Source organism: Scleropages formosus, chromosome 5, assembly GCF_900964775.1.
Source record: "Scleropages formosus chromosome 5, fSclFor1.1, whole genome shotgun sequence".
Taxonomy (NCBI): Eukaryota; Metazoa; Chordata; class Actinopteri; order Osteoglossiformes; family Osteoglossidae; genus Scleropages; species Scleropages formosus.
The window spans coordinates 6932380-6955246 of NC_041810.1; the positions used below are offsets into that span (position 1 = coordinate 6932380).

At 46.6% G+C, this 22867-nt stretch overlaps 1 protein-coding gene across 4 annotated transcripts in view; it reads left to right on the top strand.

Moving 5' to 3' along the window:
• Positions 1–21018, top strand: part of LOC108930819 (protein NDRG3-like) — a 30421-nt gene extending 9403 nt beyond the window's left edge. For 2 of the 4 annotated variants that reach the window (XM_018746233.2, XM_018746234.2), the window contains exons 4-17: positions 6680–6785; positions 8318–8438; positions 8564–8626; positions 9727–9787; positions 11069–11155; positions 11799–11855; positions 12387–12490; positions 12597–12662; positions 12760–12811; positions 13237–13284; positions 13947–13982; positions 14898–14949; positions 18188–18226; positions 19323–21018. In XM_018746233.2, the coding sequence (XP_018601749.1) occupies positions 6680–6785; positions 8318–8438; positions 8564–8626; positions 9727–9787; positions 11069–11155; positions 11799–11855; positions 12387–12490; positions 12597–12662; positions 12760–12811; positions 13237–13284; positions 13947–13982; positions 14898–14949; positions 18188–18226; positions 19323–19477 (1047 nt within the window). In that variant the 3' untranslated portion in view covers positions 19478–21018. Of the gene's footprint in view, positions 1–3008; positions 3262–6679; positions 6786–8317; positions 8439–8563; positions 8627–9726; positions 9788–11068; positions 11156–11798; positions 11856–12386; positions 12491–12596; positions 12663–12759; positions 12812–13236; positions 13285–13946; positions 13983–14897; positions 14950–18187; positions 18227–19322 lie in introns of those variants that run through there. The other 2 variants (XM_018746236.2, XM_018746235.2) reach the window with 2 other exon arrangements.
• Positions 21019–22867: the final 1849 nt, after the last annotated feature.

A 22867-nucleotide genomic window follows, 5' to 3' on the forward strand; every position in this document is an offset into this window, starting at 1 on the left:
ATAGAGGCAAAGGAAATGGACTAGTATCCTGAAAGTTCCTGGGTCAAATCTCTGCTCTAGCTCTTGTACATCTGAGTGAGGTCCTTACCCTGCTTTACAGTAGTGAAAATATCCTGTTGTGTGAATTTACAAAGAAGTTTAGTTAGCTCTGGGTAGTAAGACAGTCAGTAATAATAATACTAATAATAGAAATACTGTCAGTATTAGGTTTACAGGTGTCCTGCTACCAAGATGGGTTTTTCCAGGTGCTCAGTTCTCTCTTACAGTCGATCATTATTTGAGTCGTCCTCTTGATGGAGTGAGGAGGTGATAATTATTGACAGCGTGGTTTCACACTAGTCATAGCTTGCAGAACGTGGTTGTCTGTTGTTTTTGTGTTGTAACTGTGGGTTTTGCCCAGTAGAGGACGCAGTAGGCACACACTTACAGTGGAGAATGCCACTGCCAAGCCGATTGTTAAATATGCATGGCATTTCATGTACTGTTAGTGAATCAATTTATCGTAATGTTTGTAGCAGTAACATCATTGAGTCAATTAGATCTTTTATATATTTATTTGTAAAAGAACCATTAACAATGTATTGCGGCATTTATTTTCTTAAGCAATGCTTTTATCCAAAGCAGCATAATACACTGGCAGTAAGTTAACACCCTGTCTCATCAGCTCACACACACAACTGGGACTGGAAATTAGTTTATTTGTTTTGTTTGCAACTGTGGCATCACATTAACAAATTCATAATCAATAAAAGATTAATTCAGATATTATTTACAGACTAGGTTCTGATGTAATTATTCAAAAATTATCTGTTTTCTAGGGTTATATCTCGGGACATTTTACTGTTTTTTTAATCAGCTGCAAGGTACAGTAAAATTAAAACTAAATTTAAAAAAAAAAAAGACAGTACACATCGCCACAAACTCCTATCCAGTGCTGACTATTGGTTTTGGATAGATTTATCCCATAAACAAGTGGAACACCCTCATGTTGTGACTGATCACCAACTATCACCTGTAAACACTGGAAGTGAGTTGAATTAGAGGTCCTGCACCACTAATCTGTCTGTGCTCTTTACTGCCATCCATCAGTTGGGCCAGTAAACACAGGTCAGTTTTGATCTGCTACAAACTGAAATTTGAAACAGTGGACGTAAAGAAACTGTTATTAAAAACAAAGGGATAAACTGGAAAATGTTGTAAACGCAATGAGTCCGTATAAAGCTTATTTTTCAGAGCCTAATGTCTGATGATGGGCCCTGATATTGTACCTTTGAGAAATCGCGCTCATGGTGCTGGCCAGGCACCCGGCTCCTGGACTGGACTGCGGCAGAACGCTCCTTCATTACAGAAGCGCTGACTCCCTGATGGCGTCCCAGGAGGTCCAGAAAGGACCACCGCAGCCAGCTGCTCTGTGCTTCATGGCGGAGAAACTCGCTGTGCACATGAACCCCTCTCTCTCTCTCTCTCTCTCTCTCTCTCTCTCTCTCTCTCTCTCTCTCTCTCTCACACACATGCGCACTCTTCAGTATGCGCAAAATTGGGCCTGAAACTACGTAAGAATGTGCCGGAACACCACAGAGCAGAAAGAACCACTGCACACAGCGCCCCCTTTCATTGCTTCAGTGCATTGCACGTCTCAGGGTCGCAGTTATAGTCTGCTCTGTTCCTTTGTGTTTGCAGTGTGGACACAGCAGTATGTCACTGGGTCACACTTGTTCTCTCCATACGCGCGCTAGGAGAGTTCATGTTCGGAAAGTGATGTCACCTCGGCCCAGGTGCATTCTGGGAGCTGCCGGAGGGGGTCAGGGAGTTCATGACTGGCTTTGATTGATCGCTCTTTTGATGTTGACTGCTTGAAATGTCGGAGCAGCCAGACTGTGCCAGGTTTGCCCCCGGAGAGCAGCGTATTGGGCGTGTGATCTGTACAGGTAGAAATGTATTCCCTGCCTTCAAACTGTCTTCTGATTGGCCTTTCATAACCTTGACCAGCAACCTTGGACTTCAGTAGTGTTCTCTGTGTTGAATTAAGTGTAGCGGTCAGCGTTGATGAACGCTGAAGGTCACAAGTGTAGCTGTGTGATTATAAAAGGGACTGGGTTTGGACCTCCTCACTTCCTGGTTCCTGAAAGAGCTGGATGTGGCCCTTCCATCCCATTGAGGTGTGCTGAAAGGTCTGCGGGGCTGTGCCGTCTGCTGGCTCACCCTGGTGGCACCCTCCCCAGTCAGGGGTGCGAGGGGGACCTTGAGGCTCTGTACCGGAGAGGCAGTTGCCATGGCTGGTAGAGCACATCATGTGGTGCTCAAGATGATGCTCTTAACTGCACTGATTTTCACAGGTTGCACATTCACTCATTTGTACATATACAGCATATTTGTGTGTGTGTGTGTGTGTGTGTGTGTGTGTGTGGAGTCTCTCTGCTTCTGCAATCATGGGGACAGCTCTTCTTTAAGGATGTCAAAGGACAGTCTACTTGTATGGCCCATACTATAGGGATGCAGTGCTACAGAAGTGATGTATTGAGGGTAATGTAGTTTTCTGTCAGAGAAGTTTCTGTCCAACGTTCCACTCTGGTGGGGGTCGGGGGGCCCAGCTCTATGTTGCACCAGTGTATCAAATCATGACAGTGTTGTAATTTACATATTGACTAACGCAGACCATCCAACTGCCCCAAGCGCACCACGTTCTCTGTTACACATTTCATTTTAGAGATTTTTACCCTCCCACGAGGTTCAAGGACTCCCCCTCCTCTGAGTACCTTTCTGGTTTTCACCATACCTTAAGGTAACAAAACCTGTCCGTCCTCGGCGCAAGCCCACCTGCCCTGGAACCCAATGTTGGGAGATGCACTGTGGTTACCAAGCATGTAGTGACTCGGTTCCTGCTCCCCCCCTTCCCATTGATTTTTTTTTTTTTTTTTTCTCTCTCTCTCTCTCTATGTCATATTCACACACTCTGTGTCTTTCTGCCTGCCTGCCGCCCGCCCTCCCTCCCTCCCCCACTCTCTCTTGCTCTCTCTCGCCCGCCTTCTCTCTCTCTCCCCACCCCTTCCTCGGGTGGGACTGCCTGACCACTCACCCCCCAGCAGCTCATTCGTGAGCTCCTGGCTTGCGGTGCTGCCTCTCCTCTCCTTTCTCTCCTCTCCTTTCCTGCTGTTTCTTCTCCTCCTGTCTGCTGTCCTCTCCTCTGTCCGTCCCACTCGGCCTTGAGACATGGCCACCGTGCTGGACCTGCAGCCTGTAGACTGCGGCGCTGCTGAGGCGGTGAGTGCTGACGCCCCCCGGGCTCTCTCTAACGAGCGTGTGTGCCGCGCTGTGATGCGGACAGTCCGTTCACCCAGGCCTGCAAACCCATCGAAGCAGATAGAGGCTTTTGTTATGCGCACACACGCACACACGCTCATGTGTATCGGGGGTGGGGTTGGCGGCTGTATCTCTGTAACCTCCACGTCGAGGGCACCAATGATGCGGGTGGGGCTCGTCCTTCAGCAGGGTGACCGCAGCAGCCGTACTGACCGCATAGATTGTGTGTGTGTGTGTATGCCGTGTGGGCGACTCTGAACCCTGGGTGCGGAAGAGCGTAAGGCTCCAGTACTCTAGGTGGGCTCCGCCTTCTGCAGAACCCCCCCCCCCCCCCCCCTTTTGGCAGGTGCTGCAGGTCCCCCACTCAAAGATACTGCCCGGCGGTGCTTGTTTATCTCCCTATGTGCTTGTCCTGTTCATTCGGCCTTCTGGGAGGACGTGCTGAATGCCATCCCCCAACCCCCATCCTCCGGAGGAGGGTAAAGATTAGCAACCATTGTAACTGCCTCTTGGCTTTCATATGGAGATTCAGTGCCGTGTGTGTGTGTGTGTGTGTGTGTGTGTGTGTGTGTACTTCTGCATTGAGACAAGGGTGTCTGGTAAACACACTGACCCCGGATCAGCTGGACCTTTTCTGAATAATGCCTTTAGGTTGGGTTAGGTTACCGATATGTTGCAGCTGATTTAGTGTTGGGTTAGGATTATGAGTGGTGAGGATTTGGTTGGGTTGATTTAGGATGAGCAGGTTAAAGTTCGCTTCCGTTACGGTTGAGTTGGCATGATTATGGTCTGGTTACAGTTGGGTTTGGATGGTTATGGTTAGTTATGGTTGAACTTGGTTGGGTTAGGGCTACCTGATTGAGATCTGGAAATGGGCATTCATAGTGATCTCACGTTAAATCAAAGGTTGATGATTAGTTCTCTTCTGTACATGGTTGTGTTCTATGTCTGCCACTCCCTCGCTCTATAGGGTCAGCTGGTAGCATAATGGTTAGAGCTACTGCCATTGGACTCAAAGGTCACAGGTTTGATTCCCACCTTCAAGCGGTTGTACCTTTTGAGCAAGGTGCTTAACCATAAATTGCTGCAGTAAAAAATATTACCCAGCTGTATAAATGGGTAAATAATTGTAACTTGCTTTGGAGAAAAGTATTAGATAAATGTAAATGTCTCTCTCACACACACCTCTCATTTTGGTCTCCTCCCAGCCCACCCATGAATGCACTCCCCTATCTACCTAACAGTTGTGTGCGACTGGCTCCATTTGTCCTTGAATCTCCTTCAGAGCCCAAAAGAGGAGAGCGATGACGAAAGGAGAGCAGCTCAGCCAGGGTGATGCAGTGTCTGTTCGTGTGTGTGTTGTGTGTGTGCGCACGTGCGCGCTCATGCTCGTGTGTTTTCTCAGTCTGTCTAAAAGTTGCGTACATGTTGCTATATCATAGTCTCACAAATATGTTTTATTTGTGCTCCCCTTAACCTTGCAGGTCACACCTGTGTGCGTGTGCGTGTGCGTGTGTGTTTCGTCTCCTGTTTCTGTCTGTCTCTGTGATGGATCTTGACCCTCATCATGACTGTGGTTCCACTCTTTTCCGTTTTACTGTGGGGTCCGGTCCCACTCCCACCATCTGGACTCGACAGGCCCCACATTACTGTGGTGTTTAAGTTTACATTTATTTATTTGATGCTTTTCTCCACAGGGACTTGCACTGTTAAGCTGCTTATGCTGCTGGTTTACTTATTTATACTGCAGGGTAATTTTTACTGTATCAGTTCAGGGTTAGTACCTTGACAGGGGTATCACAGAAGAAATGTGGATGGGAACAGACATCTGTTGGGTCCAGAGGCAGTAACTTTACTCCCTGTGCTTCTCTCACTTAATGCAGATTGAAAGAATTCTGGACGCAATGTTACCATGTTCTCTCGTTCCTGGTTACTGTGTTCCTGCAGCTGAATTGTTCCGTTGTTCAGATCTGATCCGATGACATAGTTCTACTTTTGATGGGGGTTCTGTTAGTTAGTTCATTAGTCAGTTAATATTTGATTACATTTTGTTCATGACCTGTGAGCAGTTAACTAATCAGATGGATGATTGATCTCAGTAAAAATGAGTGAGTATCCCCGTCGTCTTGAGTGAGTCAGAAATAAAGTGTGTGGTGTGGCTGGGACACGCATGTTGGGGACCCGTGTTGGGGATGTGGCGTGACAGCCTGTGCCAGCTTGTGTTCTGGATGTTCATGGTCTCTCTCTCGGTCACTCCTGTGTGACACTATAACGTGTGTCACTCACACGTTCCTGGTTCTCTAGTGCCTTTGCCTCATGCTGAGGAGGCACGCTGCTATGGTACTCTTGATCAAGGTGTATACCCTGAATAGATAAAGTAAAAATTACCCTGCTGTATTCATGGGTAAATCGGTGAGTGTAAGGAGCTCAGCATACAAACCTCACATTTGAAGTGTTGGAGCAAAGTGTTAGATAAATAATGGTTAATAACAATGATTTAGAGGGTGGCACAATGGCATAGAGGGTAGCACTGGTGACATACAGCACCTGGGTTGTGGATTCAGATGTGGGTTTGAATGTGGCTCTGGGACTGTGGAGTTTGTATGTTCTTCCCACATTTGTGTGACTTTCCTCTTACAGACCAGAGATGTGTTTCGGGTGAACTGGTCTCTGAATTTCCTGGTAGTGTGTGTGTCACCCCTAATGCTTCCAGGATAGGATCTGGACTGGATGGACAGATGGAAGAAAAATGCAGCTGCAGTGTGAAAGTCCCGATGGGATGTCTCAGACTCTGTAGTATGTCTGTCCGCAGGCCCGTGCAGTGTGTGAAGACTGAGGATTTAAGAGGTTTTATATTAAATTGATGAGGGGTCTTCCAGCAGGCGGTAGGTGGCCCCTCCACACCCCTGCCACCCCTCTCTCCTCCCACACGTGTGCATTAGTGGCAGCAGGAAATGGGTTCTGCGCAGTCATTCTTCTGGAAGCGCTGAATTTATAATGCTGTCACAGTTAGGCGGGTCCATGTCACACGTCTTTACCCCGACAGCTGTGATGGGTGTTTGGAGTAAGAGTGCAGCTCTGAATGTGTGCCTGTGTGAGAAACAGTGTGTGCTGCTGGACTGAAGCCAGCACATCGTTGTGTTACTGCATTTCTGCCTGGTTATTTCACATTAAATTTCTCAAAATTCTAAGAGAACGGAGAGAGGAAACTTAAGGTTTTCTTGCAAATTATCCTCTACCAGAGTATATTACATATTCCCACATTTCCCCAAACTGCACGTGCATTATTTTGGGTCAGGTGTGATGTCACTTCTTACTAAGTGCCACTGCAGAGGCCTTACACCTAACCCCCTCCGTTCCTGTTTCTGACTGGATACAGGAGCATGACATCGAGACTCCTCACGGTGTGCTGCATGTGACCATGCGAGGGGTCCCTAGGGGTAACCGGCCGGTCATCCTCACCTACCATGACATCGGGCTCAACCGTAAGTACCCAGTGTCCCCATTGCTGTAAGAGACGAGAGCTCGCAGGTAGCTCTCCCTTACTGGGCGCAGGAGGTCCTTTGCTGGGTGACCAGTGGGCCCAGAGCTCAACAGCTGTCAGCTCTGATTGCAGGAGAAGAGCCACTGCTGCACCCTTGGGCGAAGAGTACGACGCAAATCGGTCTGGTAAAAATATACAGCTGTTAAAAATGGATAAATGCCTTGCACTGCGGGCCGTCTGCGTCACTTCGGATAAAAGCATCATTCGTCAAACAAATGAATAAATAATGAAATGGAGAGGTGAGCGAAAGCAGGCTGGATTATTACATAGGACTGCAACGGTTGACTCTGAAAGGTGCAGGGTTTGACTATGAGGCTCCTTCAGAATAGAGGGCATCAGTGTGGCACAGATGTGCTGTTTCTGAAGGCATTTCCTCTTATCAACTCTGGTCGGTGCAGAGGGGGGAGCTAAAGTTGGTGGGTGATCAAAACTTGGATAGGCTCAGCCCCGTCCCCTTTAAACTACGATCTCTGAGCCCGTGCAGTATGTCTTTGTGGCAGTCAGCTTTGGTTAATACCGTGTTGAGTGCGCCTTGGGTGTGTGTGCGTGTGGCTGAGGCAGCAGAGCATCCAGCCTTTCGTCGTTCTCCTGGACAGGTATTGATCTTCTCTGATCTTCTCTGCTCTCCTGCCTCCCTCGGCTCTCCACCAAATGCACCTCTGCAGTGGAAGGTTACTGGAGGAGGCGGTCATCAGGGCTCATTGAGCACAGCCTTCCTCCAGTCACTTCACTGATTTGCTCTCTGAAAGCCTTTACTGTATTTCTCCCAGGGGGCCACGGGGCCTGGGTGAGCAGAACCAGAGCTTCAGGACCAGTCGCATGATGCACATTTGACCCAACTGTCCTGCAGTATTTAGATTTTTAGTTTCACTAAGGAGCTACCACATTACTATTTCTGTTTCACATTTTGAGTTTCAATTTTAGTGCAATTTTAATCGCTGGCCTCACAACAGGAAGACAGAGACGGAGATTTGCTGATGCTATGTACGCACGCATACTCACATTGTCTGAAACTGCTTGTCCCGGGCGGGGTCGCGGCGAACCGGAGTCTAACCCGGCAACAGAGGGCACAAGGCTGGAGGGGGAGGGGACACACCCAGGATAGGATGCCAGTCCGTTGCAAGGCATTCCAAGCAGGACTTGAACCCCAGACCTGCCAGAGAGTGGGACCCGGCCAAACCCACTGCGCCACCGCACCCCCTGAAATGGGCAGAAATGGGCAAATGAGTAAAGTAGTTTAATATTGAGTCACCCTGGAGATAAGTGTTTGACTTAAACAAATAAATAATAAATAATCCAGAATGTTTCAGTTCTTAAAGTACCTTCTCAAAGGTACAAGAAGATAACTCTTAAGGGCTACAGTCCAGGTTCCTTCACTGCCTCACAACCTGAACCCTTTCAGCTGGATGGTACTTCTTGTTTTCTTGGTTTTATTGCATCAATGTTTCATGTGTCCTGTGTTGATCTCCACAGACAAGTCCTGCTTCAACACGCTGTTCAACTTTGAGGACATGCAGGAGATTACGCAGCACTTCGCTGTGGTCCATGTAGATGCCCCCGGACAGCAGGAAGCAGCGCCCCCGTTCCCCACCGGGTGCGATATTTACACTCCCAACACATCACACAGACTTACATACAAATACATTCATGTCCCATATTAATCTTTATTGTCTTAAGAAACTTACCTGTGTGTCTGTGTCTGCATGTGTGTGTCTGAAGGTACCGGTACCCCACTATGGATGAGCTCGCCGAGATGCTGCCTTCCGTGCTGACTCATCTGAAGTAAGCGAGCCTTGGGCCGTACTCTCCGCAGTGTCCTTGTCATCTCGTGCGCAGGAAGACCCACGGCGGTCCATCTGCTCCAGGGCGGGTCTCTGCAGTGGTGGGCGTGTCCAAGCTCCTTGCTCATCCCTTGTCCACCTGCAGGAGGATTATCCTCCTTCCATCCCCCTGTGCCTCCTGTTTCACTGGGAGGGGACGACATGTGTGCTGCAAGCTGGGGGGCATATACACCGAACCCTCACACCTCACCTCGCTATAACCTCAGGCAGCCTGCTGGATGATCCATCTGTAATACTGGCACAGTTCCAAAATGTAGGACATGCCTCCATTAACAGGAGGGTGGGGCATTTGTGTGCCAAACTGCTGTGCTCCTGCAGTGCAGGAGTATTTTCTTAGTTTATTGCTGGGTAGTTTGCACTAGCTCATTAATTGGCCCCTCATGTTACTGACATAGTTGGGAGCACACATTTTTTACATTTTTATTAACTTTGAGCTATGTTAACATTAAACAGGAAATGAAATGTCATCTCATCAAACTCCAGTTTATCCCTGAGCCCTGTGTGCACTCAGGAACACCACTGCTGAGCTGTAAACACTTTGGGTGAGAGCAGAATTAAGGCAGCCAAAAGTTGCTGTTCCTTTTGGGTGATCTTTACAGCCATTGATTGGCCAGGAGTGTGTGAGTGGCTAGAAGACTGAAATTTTTGAAAATGGATAATGTGGAAAAAATGCATTTTAAAATGAATTAATAAACCACATAATGTTTTTGTCTTCAATAATTCCTAACGACCGTTGACAAGGAACCAATTGTATTTTGTGTACATATAGCAAAGTTGTTGTTACTATTAATTTGTGTACGTCATAGTTGGGGGTGGTTAATATGTTTTGTCATGATACAGGAGAATTACCTTTAGATAATTTTAATGCATCATAGGTTGTCTTGTGATGATAGCTAGTTTCTTAGTTAATCTGATGCTTCCAGGTGTCTTAAAATGCTAATTAGGTTTGTACACTAAGCTACTTGCACTAATTAACCCGTTTATTCAGCAGGGAATTTTTAAATTTATTTTTTGTTTGACCTCGTTCCCTGTGTAATGCAGGTTGAGCACAGTCATTGGGATTGGAGTCGGAGCCGGTGCCTACATCCTGACCAAATTTGCAGTAAGTCCCCTGCCCCGGCACAAGGACTCTATCTTTACACCCCCTTTAGCAGCAGGGAATAAAGGTTTCCCTTGCTATAAACGTAACAGTCAACAATGGATTCAGCTCAAATCTGTCCTCAGCGCCTGGTCTCTTAAAGAGAATAATGCTCTTTTTATCATGGCTACAATAGTAATTACACTAATGACACCTGCTGTATGTTTTCTACAGTAATACTGCACTGATGGGTGTAATAATACCTACATTATAATAAATACTACACATACTGGGTAAGATCATCTGCCAAATGACTAATATTAAACAGGAGGAGACATAATAAGAGGCCGAGGGACAGACACAGTTCATTTTTTTGAACATCAGTGCATCAAGTGGAAAGAATCACGTCTGCAGCTGTCTCTCTTTCTTTTAATGTAATGCACAAATAGTATTTTCACTGCGATCTATGTCACTTTGTAGAAAAGCGCCTGCTAAATGAATAAATGTAAATGGAAATTTCAACATATCGGGCCAAAAGTGAGAACCTGCAGACTTTCAGTTTTGGACTGCTTGTGAGTAGGACAAGCAAGCACTTTTGTTGACTGTAGGGATTGATCAGGCTGATCAGACTTCCCAGGGTGCCCCCCCCTTCCCATCACACTCCTCTGGGTAGACAGATAGGAGCCACTGTACTGTCTTGGGAAATGCTTTGTTACTGGTTTCAGCATGCTTTGCTCAGCCTCCTGCAACTACCCCACGCGCACACAAACAAAACATCCCCTCTTCCTCCCTGTCCTTTGGGGGAGAGGTTGTTGTGAAAGTGTCCTGGTGAGGAGGAGGCTGCTGAAACAGGCACGGGGGAGCAGCACAGACAGACGGAGCAGTGTGTCGCAGTGGCTCTCTCCCAGGAGCCATGGCCTCATTGTCTTTCGGTCTGATTCCCAAAATAGGTTTTATCTCTCTCCTATTGGAGAATTCGGTACATTTAACGAAACATGGTGATTAACAAAGCCGAGTGGGTAAAAAGATGAACCCAGAAGGCACGGTGGGAGGAGGGAAGCTCTCTGCCTATCTGTTGGGGTTTTCTGTCTAGCATCAGGGTATCAGCTACAAACTGCTGTAGGGTGTTTATCAGAGGCTGAGGCAGTGGGTGAAGTGGGGTGAGATGCAGACAAGGTACAACATAAGGTTACAGGGTGGGTTTTGTGTTATATAGTAAATGGAGTATTGGATGGTGTACAGGGTGGTGCTGGGGTTGGGGTCAGGGTGTGTAAGGCAGTAACTCGAGGCCCATCGTGTTCACAGCTGGACCAGCCCAGCCTGGTGGAGGGACTGGTTCTGATCAACATAGACCCATGTGCCGAGGGCTGGATTGACTGGGCTGCCTCCAAGGTGGGTCTGTTTTCTTCTCCCTTTAAAGGACTGATTTTAACCCCTTTAAATAGGTGAAAATTGATTTTTGTTTTTATGGAAATATGTTTATCATGACTCATTTACAGTGCAATTTCTGTACAGTTGTGTTATTTTTTAATGAGGAAACAGTCGTTACACACTGTGCTTGAGGGTATCACAGGAGGGTACAGGTCTGCATCCTGATTCACTGTGTTGTGTGCTGCCCTATCTTTTATGGCATAGGAACCCGAGCGCATCATATAGGTCTCCTCTTGCTTCTGTCTTCAGTCTTCAATCTTCCATCTCCACCTTTGACCTTCCATCTCTGGTCGTTCTGTTTTTGCTCCTTAGTCGCCTCACCTATTGAGTTTGTACCTCAGGTCTTTCTCGACCACATTTTCATCAGCATGCAAACCACAGAATGATTTCGCTGCCCGTCTTGATGTGTCTCCTGCCCGCATTGCCTATCACTAATGTACAATTTTCACTTATTTTCACTACAAATTTCACTTTCTCCACAACATTACCCTACCACCACCAGTCTCTACCAGTTATTGTACCCAATAAAGTCAGGAGGTGTGCTAAGCTAGCAGGCTAATGTAAAAGCAGTAACCTAAGAATCTGCTGTGGTTTGTGTGTTCAGCTCTCTGGGTGGACGAGCAACCTGGTGGACATAGTGATGGCTCACCACTTCAGCACAGTGAGTACCGAACACCCCGTGAGGTCACAACCACACTTCACGTTAATGTTTGCTTATTTATTTATGCTTAAAACACAGTTAATTCACAGATATTTTATTCATCTTAATTAATTTCCCACAGGTTGTTTGTATGTACAGTCTCCTTCAAATGGGGAAAAAAAAAGAGATTGGTGTCTGAGTCTTCCTCTGGATCTGACAGCCAAAATATCTTTATCTCTCCCTTCTCCCACATGGGGAGTGCATACATAGTATTTGGAACAAAAATATTTCAACATACTACATAAGGCACTTTGAGGTGTATGTTTCCCACTGATCCTGGAATCCCGGATTAGTTTTTTGCACATGGAGGCAAGCTGTACATATGATCTGCTCCCAGGGTAGAGAACCTTACCTAACTAATGGCGCTTAAGAACCTTCCAGTTAGGTCTGGAGTAATGCTGTAAGGCCCATAGAGGGTTACGTCTGGCATTAGGCCCAGGGTCCATCCTTGAACTACTGTCATGGCCCGGTTCTTCTCTCTGCCTTTCGTAGGATGAGCTGACTGAGAACAAGGAGCTGATCCAGACCTACCGCCTGCACATCGCGCAGGACATCAACCAGGACAACCTCAGTCTCTTCTGCACTTCCTACAATAGGTAGGTTGGGATGAGGCAGGGGAAGGAGAGGGATGCGGAAAAGGCACTGATTGGTCAAACAGTCCTAGGACAGAGTTGGGTGATGGTAACTTGGTATGATTGGCAGCCGTCATGATCTGGAGATTGAGAGGCCCATCCCTGGACTGAATGAGAACACGGTGAAAACCCTGACGTGAGTTTCTGCTGTATCTTTGGATTTTCATCTTGTCGCACTCCTACTCTTAGGCCCACCCCTTCATGATGCTGGACTCTTTCCTGTCCCACTACAGGTGTCCCGCTCTGTTGGTTGTTGGAGATACGTCCCCGGCAGTTGAGGCTGTGGTAGGTATCACCTTTTATTGTTCTCCTTGTTGATCTTCTCCTTCCAAATGAAAAATCAGTGTCTTGAATAATTTGTTGAATGTTAGGGGGTCTGGCTTGACCTTTGACCTATAAATATTGAAGGTTTATTCTGACGGTGCTTCCATGGGGCTGTCCACTATGTTCCTCTAGTGCTCTGACGTGACCAAGTGTAGAGTCAGTGTTAGGAATAAATTGCTGTGGTGACTCGTGCTTTGAGAATTCGGTTAGAATCCAAAAGCACGTATGTGGTCTGGTATCGTAACCCCACATCATGTTCCGTGAAGCGCACAATGACACCATGTCATGAAGCTGAACCTGGGCTCTTCTCCAGAACCCCAGAAGAAAGCTGTCAGTACAAGCTGTAAGAACCGCTTTATCTTACACTTTGGTTTTCCTCCATGCAGGTTGAGTGCAACTCCAGGTTAAACCCCATGAAAACTACGCTGCTGAAGGTGAAGTGTATTCCCTGAAGAAGATGTTTAAACTGCCCATTTTTAAGTACACCGGCACCTCCTGTTACAGATGCTTGAATTTCAGTTTTTTAAGCTACATTTTAGCTTTATGTTTTAATGGCATTTTCTTTACTTGCCTGTTTCCTACAATGTCCCTCTGCATGACTATTTTACCATCTCAACTGATAGATGGCAATAAGCAGCATCCCAGAAATAGGGCTGTCATAACATGATTTTATTTTGTCATTTAATATTAACTATAATTTTAATAGAAATCGTTAATAAAATACATGTAATAAGTATAACAAGTAAAAATATTTTAAGTCTTTCAATGTATTCTTTGTGTTAAATGTTTTTATAGAACATAACACATAGATTCAGGAGCACCTGTGTATTTAACCTTCCTTGACTCTGACTTCAGCATTAAAAGCAGAACAAATTAGGAATGCACATCAGGTCCCAGTAGTGTCTGTAAGCTGAGGGGTAGTTTATACAAGATGTGCATTATTTCTCTGTATAAATTAATGGTGGAAAATTCACATCTATAAAGCAAAGACTGTGAGAAATGAATACATTATTTCTTCGGTGTTTTCTATTTACATGTAGATGTGTGTACTGTTGCGTGTGTGTACGGCTCACCTACCCTCTTTGCCCCTCTGCAGATGGCTGACTGCGGGGGTCTGCCTCAGGTTGTCCAGGTGAGAAACTTTTCCGTCATGTGCCTTCTCTCACTTAGATATAAGTCCACCGATGAGTTAATGTGCACCACAAGTCATCAAACCCTGGAGTTTTTAAATAATAATAAGAAATTATTATTGTTGTTGTTGTTGTTGTTAACCACTGAGATTATCGCAAGTGTACAGGGTCAGACAGTACACACATGGCCACTCGCAAGTGTGTGGATCCATTATCGGTGCCCTTGCGAAGCGTTATTTCATCTAGACTTTTCAGATGTTGTTTTTGTTTTGGGGCCAGCAGATAGTATAGTGGCTAGAACTGTCACCTTGCAGTCAAAGACCCAGGTTTGAATCCCACTTCCCTTGTACCCTTCATCAAGGTACTTACCCTGAATCAATACAGTAAAATTGAACCTGCTGTAAAGAGTCACTGTGAGTTGCTTTGGAGAAATGTCAGCTAAAGAAAAATGTAAAACTAAAAATGGTTTTTTTTTTGTTTTTTTTTTAAATATTTGAATTAGTGTGGTCCACACTAAAACCACCTGTGAAGTTTTGCTGTGAAATCCACTCTAGGGGAGGTAGCCATGGACGCGGATTAGCTGCGACGACTCTGCTGCGGGGGCCACGACACCCCACCGCACTGCTAATCCAGCCTTTTGAAGTCCTTGTGCATTACGAGATGGAGAAGTGGCACATTTCTTTAACCAGTGGCTCTAGGAGTCTCGACTCCCTGTTGACCCGGTCCTTATCCAGTATACATGAGCCCAGAAGACCCTAGTTTGTAGTGCCAGATGCATTTGGTGAAGTAATCTGTTTCAAGGGCACAACAGCAGGCCCCCTTCTGAGCCTTAAGCACACTGTCTCAGTAACAAACCCAGTTCTTTAACCACTAGGCCCCCTGCTGGTCCTGACTTGTTCGCTTCCTCTCTCCCACAGCCTGGCAAGCTTGCTGAAGCCTTCAAGTACTTTGTCCAGGGGATGGGCTACAGTGAGTACAGCACATGTCCTTCTCCTCTAGACAGGTGTCAGTGGTGTGCGGAATGTGTTGGTGGTGCCACTGTCTGTTTTTTGTTCTTGTTGGCACCGTCTGTGAAGGTCTTGATCTTGGGGTCTTGGAGGTCTGTTTGTTTCATTTTTTTCCCCCCTGTTCTTTTTCTCTCTGAGTGTTTTGTCTTCCTGAAGTTCTCTTTGGACAGATCATCGATATTTCCAATCTGTCGCCCGGTAACTGCTAACCCGTCTCTGTCAAACACACACCCAAGCCTGCGTGCATTTTTGCTGTGTGTGTGTGTGTGTGTGTGTGTGTGTGTGTGTGTGTGTGTGTGTGTGTGAGAACGACAGCAGTTTGATTTAAAGTTCCTCCTAAGGGCTGTTTTCACGGAATTTCAAAGAGAAAGACCAGTTTTGGATCCGTCTCTGCTTTATCCGCCCATTGATATCACGCACAAGGCTGGACGGTGCTAAAGAGCTGCCTGTTTCACGCTCACTGGTTAGCCCCGATCGTGAGCGCACTAGCAACCACAGCCCAAGCGGGTCTTTGTCCCGCACCATCCGGGGAGGCCAGTGCTCTGAAAACGCATCGCGCTTGTCTCTCAGATCACGCACAACACCGGGGGAAATGGGATCAGTTCCCAGGCAACCAAACGCCACTTCCTGCCTATCGGTGTGACCCCCGCCACCCTGTCACTCACAGGTGAAGGAGCAGGAGCTGTGTATTCTACAGACAGTGTGGGTTCTTCCTGTAATGCATTGCTTCAAATTTTTTTCCACACACTTCAAGAAAAGAGACGTCTTTCATTCTTTCACCAGGCACATCTTAACATCTGAAAGATGAAAAGACGAAAAAATGGGAACAAAGAACAAAGTACAGTGTGTGAGTGCAGTTCTGAGAGGAGGTGAGGAGTTGAACTGCATCATAGCACAGTGGTTAGAGGTATCACTTTGCAGTCAAAGGCCTCAGGTTCAAATCCCACTTCCTGCTGTAGTACCCTTAATCATGTTACTTGATACAGTAAGTTACCCTGCTTCATAAATGGGTAAATCGGTCTAAATCTGGTTATTTGTGGGTTGGCACACTGCTGTGTCACAGCGCCTGGGTGGTGCAAGAGGACGGGTTTGATCCCTGCTCAGTCTGTGTGGAGTTTACATGTTCTCCCCGTGTCTGTGTGGGTTTCCTCCGGGTGCTCTGGTTTCCTCCCACAGTCCGAAGACATGCTGTTCAGGTTCCACTGATGTATGGATGAGTGACCCATTGTAAGAAGTGTATCTAGCAGTGTAAGTCACCACGGTGAATGTGTGTGGGCTGATAACACTACATAGAGTTTGTTGGAAGTTGCTTTGGGAAAAAAAGCATCTGCTAAATAAATAAATGTAAAATTTAATGTATCTATCGCTGTAAGTTGCCTTAGAGAAATGTGTTTGGTAAATTAATAAATGTAAACAGATGAGTTAAAATGAGTGCATTTGCGGAAATAAAGAAACAACCAGATACATGAGCTGAGCTGGAGGAGTTCATAATGAGGAAAGTGCACAACTGTACCAGTTTGAAGGTCCTGTTTCCAGGACAAAGTCTGAGCGTTTCTGTATAACGGCTGTGGGTGAGTGGGTGGGGGGTCGGGGGGGGGGGAGCCGCTCATTCACCTCAACATGGATATAGAACTATAGAAAATGGTGTACTTTGGAGGCCATTTTGATTCTACCTGTATATCCCTGATCAAGGGTACTACAGCAGGAAGTGTGATTTCAACCCGGGTCCTTTGATGGCGAGGTTATACCACACCACCTGGTGTACAAATATTATCCCATAGAGAAGGTAGAAAAATCCATATGTGATTGGATCCCACGCTGTACTGTGCCAAGGTGGTTCTTTCTAGAAACTGGTACCCAAGTCAAGAATTGCATTTGTCCCGTTTAGTCTCCAATAGGAGACTAAACAATTTGGCAGATTGTTGGACTGTGTCTCAGTCCCTCCTGGACACCGCTCACATGCAGCCAGCAGGAGGTTCTGTTCTCGTCTCCAGCCTTGGAACGCATGCTTGGGACAAATACAGAGCATGGAGCAGCGGCAAGCTTTGTTTCTCCTCTTGCTCTTCTGCTAATCCCTTCTCATCCTGCCGAAATGCTCAATTGGAGAAAGGCGAAGTTAAAACAGTAACGCAGTTCTCTGAAGAACGGCGTACCACCGCAGCATGAGAACATTTATACAGTGTTCCAATACTGCACGAACAAAAGGTGGTTCAACTGAGGAATCATCCTTTGGATTTCTTGCTCATTTTAAAATTAAGTGAAACTATAGAGGAGAGTGAAGGTGTCGCAGTCCTTCCCTCCCCCCACTTCACATGGCTGCATCACACACTGTGACGGCAGGGGGTCACACTCCACACCATACACAGGGGTGGTGGCAGCGGCTGTGGTCTCCTGTGGACCGCTGGTATTTTAATCCCCCACGTAGGATTAATAGACTTTTGGGGGCTTGTTTTGCCGCAAAGCTGTGAAAATACCCCAGCGGGTGTGTGCAGATAAGGCTCCTTGCATCCCTGTGGAATGCGCTGGACCGCTCCGGCATGGCGCTGCTTAACCCCAGCTGCTTCTGCTGTGCGACGGAACAAAGCAGGAGTGGCTCCCTTCTTACGGTTGAGGTCCTGGTCACACATGCGCCCGACATGGCGTAGTCATTAAAGAAAATCCCGGATGCAATAATCCGCCAAACTGCAGGGCAGAACGGATGTGGTCTTTCTGAAAGTGCCACACCAGGTTCTTCTTTCTGCGATCAAGGAGCTCCGTGGAGCAGATAAAACCCAGTGAGACAGGAGTACGATCATGATTTTTCTGTTGTTTGGGAGGAGACCACAAGATGAGGAGGATAGATGTTGGGTTGCCATGGCAATCATTAAACCCAGATGCTGTGTGTATTTCTTTCCTTTTAGTTCAGTATGTCTTCTTCAAAGGCCATGACATAGTTTTGGTGCAGAACAGAATAATGGATGCTAACTTCCTTCCAGCCTCTGAGCTGTACAGCCCAGGGGATGAGATTGAGGCCAGGGGTCCAGACTCAGTTCCTAGAGCCTGTGCTCAGCAGCTGTCCTTAGAGTGGCTGTCTGCTCCCCATCTTCAGTGTTACAGGATGACGACGAGATGAAGATGAAGACTGACTCACTGTCTTCCATGTCTCCGTGTGTTCCTCTCTGTTTCTCTCCTCCCTCCTGCTCCTCCGTTCGTGCTAACAGTCCCCTATGTTCAGCTCAGCCACCTGAACAACGACACAGGTACCCACAGGGTTGCTTATAAAGTCCTCGCCTCTTCCTCCTGCTGGCCCTTGGCTGCCTGCTGCCTCCCTTGCTGACCATCTCTCTCTCACTCTCTGTCTTATCTCCCAAGTTTGCCGCATGCTGTGTTTGGCGTTCACACATTACAGGGACTTCTGAACACATCCTGTGCGTGCGTGTGCGTGTGTGTGTGCGTGCGCATGAACGTGTCTCTAACTGTGCTGCACATTTGTGTATTTTCATGTTTTTTTGTTTTACCAGCTTCTCGTTCTTCATTTTTGTGCTCCGCTGTTTCGGTCACTGTTTATTGTGGGTTTTCCCCTCACTCTGCAGCCAGCAGCCCTGCATGTTCATGCCCAATTAGCGTTGCCATGTTCTCTGGTGAAGGCCTTTACTGCGGGGCTGTACTTTTAGTACCACGTCACATATAATAAAAGGTTAATGTGCTGCTTAGATTCTGTAAAAGTCTCAGCTATAGATATCATAAATTAAGAATACTTTAAGACTTTATTTTAATTAACTTCAAACTAAAACCAATATAAAATTATTTGAAATAAAAACATTGTCTAGACAAACTCCTGTTTAGTGTTGATTGTTGACCGATTCGTACCATAAACATTGGGAACATTCCTCGTCTTGTTACTGATGACCGACAGTGAGGAACACCAGAGATGAGCTGTAAACCCTGTGGAAGTGGGTTGAACTAAGGCATTCCAACATCCTGGTGGTGGTGCTCTTTACTGCCATCTGTCGGTTTGGAGGGTAAACGCAGGTCACGTTCACTCCGCAACAAAAATTTTATAAAATTGGAAAATGTTTGTATCTCTGCAAAATTTGTAACTCAGTTGTACTTGAGATGGGGGGGGAAATGCTAATAGATATAATCGGGTATTAAAATTTTTGAGGACAGTTATAACAACAACAACTCAGAATCAGTAGATTGACACTTGTACTTTATTTCGAAATAAACGCAGCCTCCTCCTGCGGACCCCTGACAGTAACGCCTCTTCCCACCCCTGGAGTTGTGGTGTAACTGGAGAGGTTTGTATTTCACACCACCCCTTTCTTGTTCCTTCTCACTCCTCTCCGCCCCCAGTGGCGACGGCAGGAATGACTCGTCTGTCACGCTCCCGCACCCAGTCCTCGTCCAGCGTGAGCTCTGCGGAGGGCAGCCGCGCCCATATCCACGGCCAGATGGACGGCTCCCTGGACGGGCAGGCCCAGCCGCAGACCATGGAGGTGTCCTGCTAAACGTGGCCAGCCAAGGGAACCTGCCCCGTCCTCGTCCCCAAGTTCGCTGTGTGTCCCCTTGACCCTTCCCCTGTCTCTCTCTTTGTCTGTCTATGAGCTACACTCCACAGAGGTCTGTAATGTATTGTGTAATAAGTATAGATTGATATCCTGATATGTACATGTATGAAAACACCTGACGCTAAACCTGATGCGCTACCGTGCGTAACAAACAGTGACCTTGATGTATCGTTTCAAAAGAAAAAAGTCACAGGACTCAGATCCCTTCACAGATTCTTGGTGTCACACTAATTGCTAGTTATAATCCTGATTTCTGTTTCTCATAATTTTCAGTATATAATTTTAATATATTAAATACCTTTTTTTTTTTTTTTTTTTTTTTTTTTTTTTTTAAACAGTGTGTTGATGTTTATGTTTGAAGTGGTTCTTTGGAAGGGAAGGAGAATCCTGCTTTAGTCAAACTGGCATGGAAGGGTTGCAGCAGTTTGACCTTTGACCCCACCGGGCATTGGTTCTTCCTGCACCGCAGTCTGTCCCGTAGTCATCCGACAGTTGGCGAATCTGAAAGGGCAATGGTTGTGCGGTTCCACAGGATCACGGTTGTATGTTTCCCCTTTGAGTCGGGATCTCCATTCCAGATCAGGCTCCGTCCCCTTTTTCCTCTTCCCGCCCCAGAACAACTGTACCAGGTGCACAGCAGCACCTGTGTTCACCTTTTTTCTTTTTTTAACTCGCGGTCTCACAGTGTGACTCACAGCGATGTGACCCCGTTGGCAACCAAACCCAAAGGTGCACCACACCTGGAGCGATCGGCACCCTGAGGTCATGGTCCCATGGGCCAGTGTAGCAAAGGGGAGGAGGAGGGGTGGTATGTTGCCTTGACCAGCTTGCGTGTGACATGAACATCATGTTGACCAGTAGTTAGACGCTGTGTGTAGAGTACGCGTGTGGCATGTACCAGCGAGAGCTCATCCTGCGCTTGAATCTTCACTCAAGATGGGAAACTTTTTTTTTTTTTTTTTTTTTTTTTTAAAAAAAAAGAAAAAACTTGTCATTCTACTGATTTGTGGCTTTGGGCCCACGGTGAGGGTTCTGATGGGGACCCGGAGGACAGATGCCATCTGTCCACCCATTTACGCAGCATGGTGGTGGACCGCAGTGTCACGTCCTGTTGGTCCAGCACAGTGTTGCCTCTGAGAGCACATGGTCATGTTAACAGCAGCACCCAAAACACATCTGTAAGGTTTTAATTGTTCATCCTGGGAATCATTTTGAGTTCTAAACACGAGTGCACATTTCTGTCTGAGTTTTCAGCAGCCCCCCCATTGTTTCAATGAACTGTCAATTTTTTTACTGTAATGTTGCTGCCATCATGTCTTCAGAGTGGATTTTCACGAACGCTGGGCAGGTCGTAGCCTCCGTGAAGCTTGTGCCAACACATCTGTCTGTTCCACACTCCGACACGGGGATGTGAGCCTCCCACCTTCTGCTCCGTCTTGTTGGTTTGTACTGCCTGCTCAATAAAACTAGATGGGAAACTATATCTAGCTCAGTGTGGGCCTCTTTGTTCGCCGCACCTGTTCACCGCATGTCATGGTGGCATTGCAGCAGAGCCTCGTGTTTGCCGTTTGTTGCTTTTATTTAATGCTAGGGCAGCTTACAGTAGGAGGTTTGTACACGAAGCTCTTACACTGATTTACCCATTTGGACAGCAGAGTAGTTTCAAGGATGTCCAATAGTAATCATGGCGATGGTTGAGTTGTGGACATCAATTCTGGCTGGAAACGTTGCTGTAGCTACACGATTGTAATATGGCTACGTCCGAGACTGTTGCTGCATTTTGTAATTAAAGTTAAACATGAATTTTGTGAGCTGGGCTATTATTTTTGCTGTATTTACTCTTTCCTTGACCCTTATTTCTTGGGGAGGTGTCACTTTTTTGCCCTTTTTTTTTTTTTTTTTTTTTTTTTTTTTTTAACTCTTATTTGCAGATATACATGTTGTCATAGAAAAAAGGTAACAATGCAAATGAAAGTCATACAAGAGAATACTCTTCTGGCAGGAAGGTGACGGCATCTTTTAAAATGAGCCTCATTTCATTTTGTTATCACCATACAGTTTACAAATCGGCTTGTAGTTTACATCAATTCAGTGTCCATCTGCCCCTTTAGTGCACCAGTGACATAGTATCATCAGTAATGTGTCCTGTGGGCCAGCAGGTGACACAGTTGTTAGAGCTGCACCTTCTTACTCAAGACAAGATTGGAATCCCTGCTATTGCTGCAGTGCCTTTGATCGAGATACTTACCCTGAATCAGTGTAGTAAACTGACCCTGCTGTAAAAAAGGGTAAATCTGCGTAAGTTCCTTTGGAGTAAATTGTAAGTGAAGTACCGGAGAGGCTATTTTTAGTCAAGGTTCGTGTGTTGAGGGTTCGAGCTCAATGCCGACTGGGTGACTCTTGTTCTGAATGAGCGATGGGGGCGACCGAATGCCACGCCCATGACCTCAATGCCCTCTGTCCTGACACCTCGTATTTTACATAATTTCTCGGAGCCTTCAGTCAGCCCACGTTCCCACACGATGCCGTGTGACGAAAGCGGTGGGCCTCGGGGCGGGGGGGCGTGCTGGAGGGATGAGCTGCTTTCCCTTCGTAGGGGTCACGGGTGGTACTGTGCCCCCTGGCTCTGTACCTGTAACTGGAAATTATTAAACTAGTGGGGAAAATGAAGGCAGTTGTTTATCTCAGTGTTGCAGAGTGAGTCATCAGCCCACTGTAACACCGGGTCCCGGGACCGAGAGCGTGTCGCTAATCACATATGTAATCGTGAAAGATCAGCCCAGGGCTCTGGCGCATGGTATCGGATGCTTTGGGGGGGGGGGGTTTGGAGGAACTGCCCTTCCGCATTCGCACCCGTCCTGACGAGCAGTAACCTACCTGCTCTTCCGTTACTCTGTCGTCATGGGCTGTGACGCTCCGAGTGACTCATTAGAACACACCCCCTGCGAAGGGGGCGGCGGCGACTCTTCTGTTTGTAAACAGACTATTATTAGTGCTCATTCCAGCGAATGGAAATCATCACCAGCATCCATCATCATTCCCCAAAACCACCTGATTCACATACAGCACATGGTAACTGTCAGTCATCGTTTTTGTCATTATTATTATTCTTAAGATCTGCTGCCTTTGGATCCAAAGGTTGCAGATTTGAGCCCCATCTCTGGCTGTAGTACTCTTGAGCAAGGTACTTACTTTAAATTACTGTAGTAAAAACTACCCAGCTGTATAAATGGGTAAATAATCGTAACCTTAACCCTGTAAGTTGCTTTTGGAGAAAAGTCTGTTAAACGAATAAATGTAAATGTAAGACGAACATAATTACAACTGTTA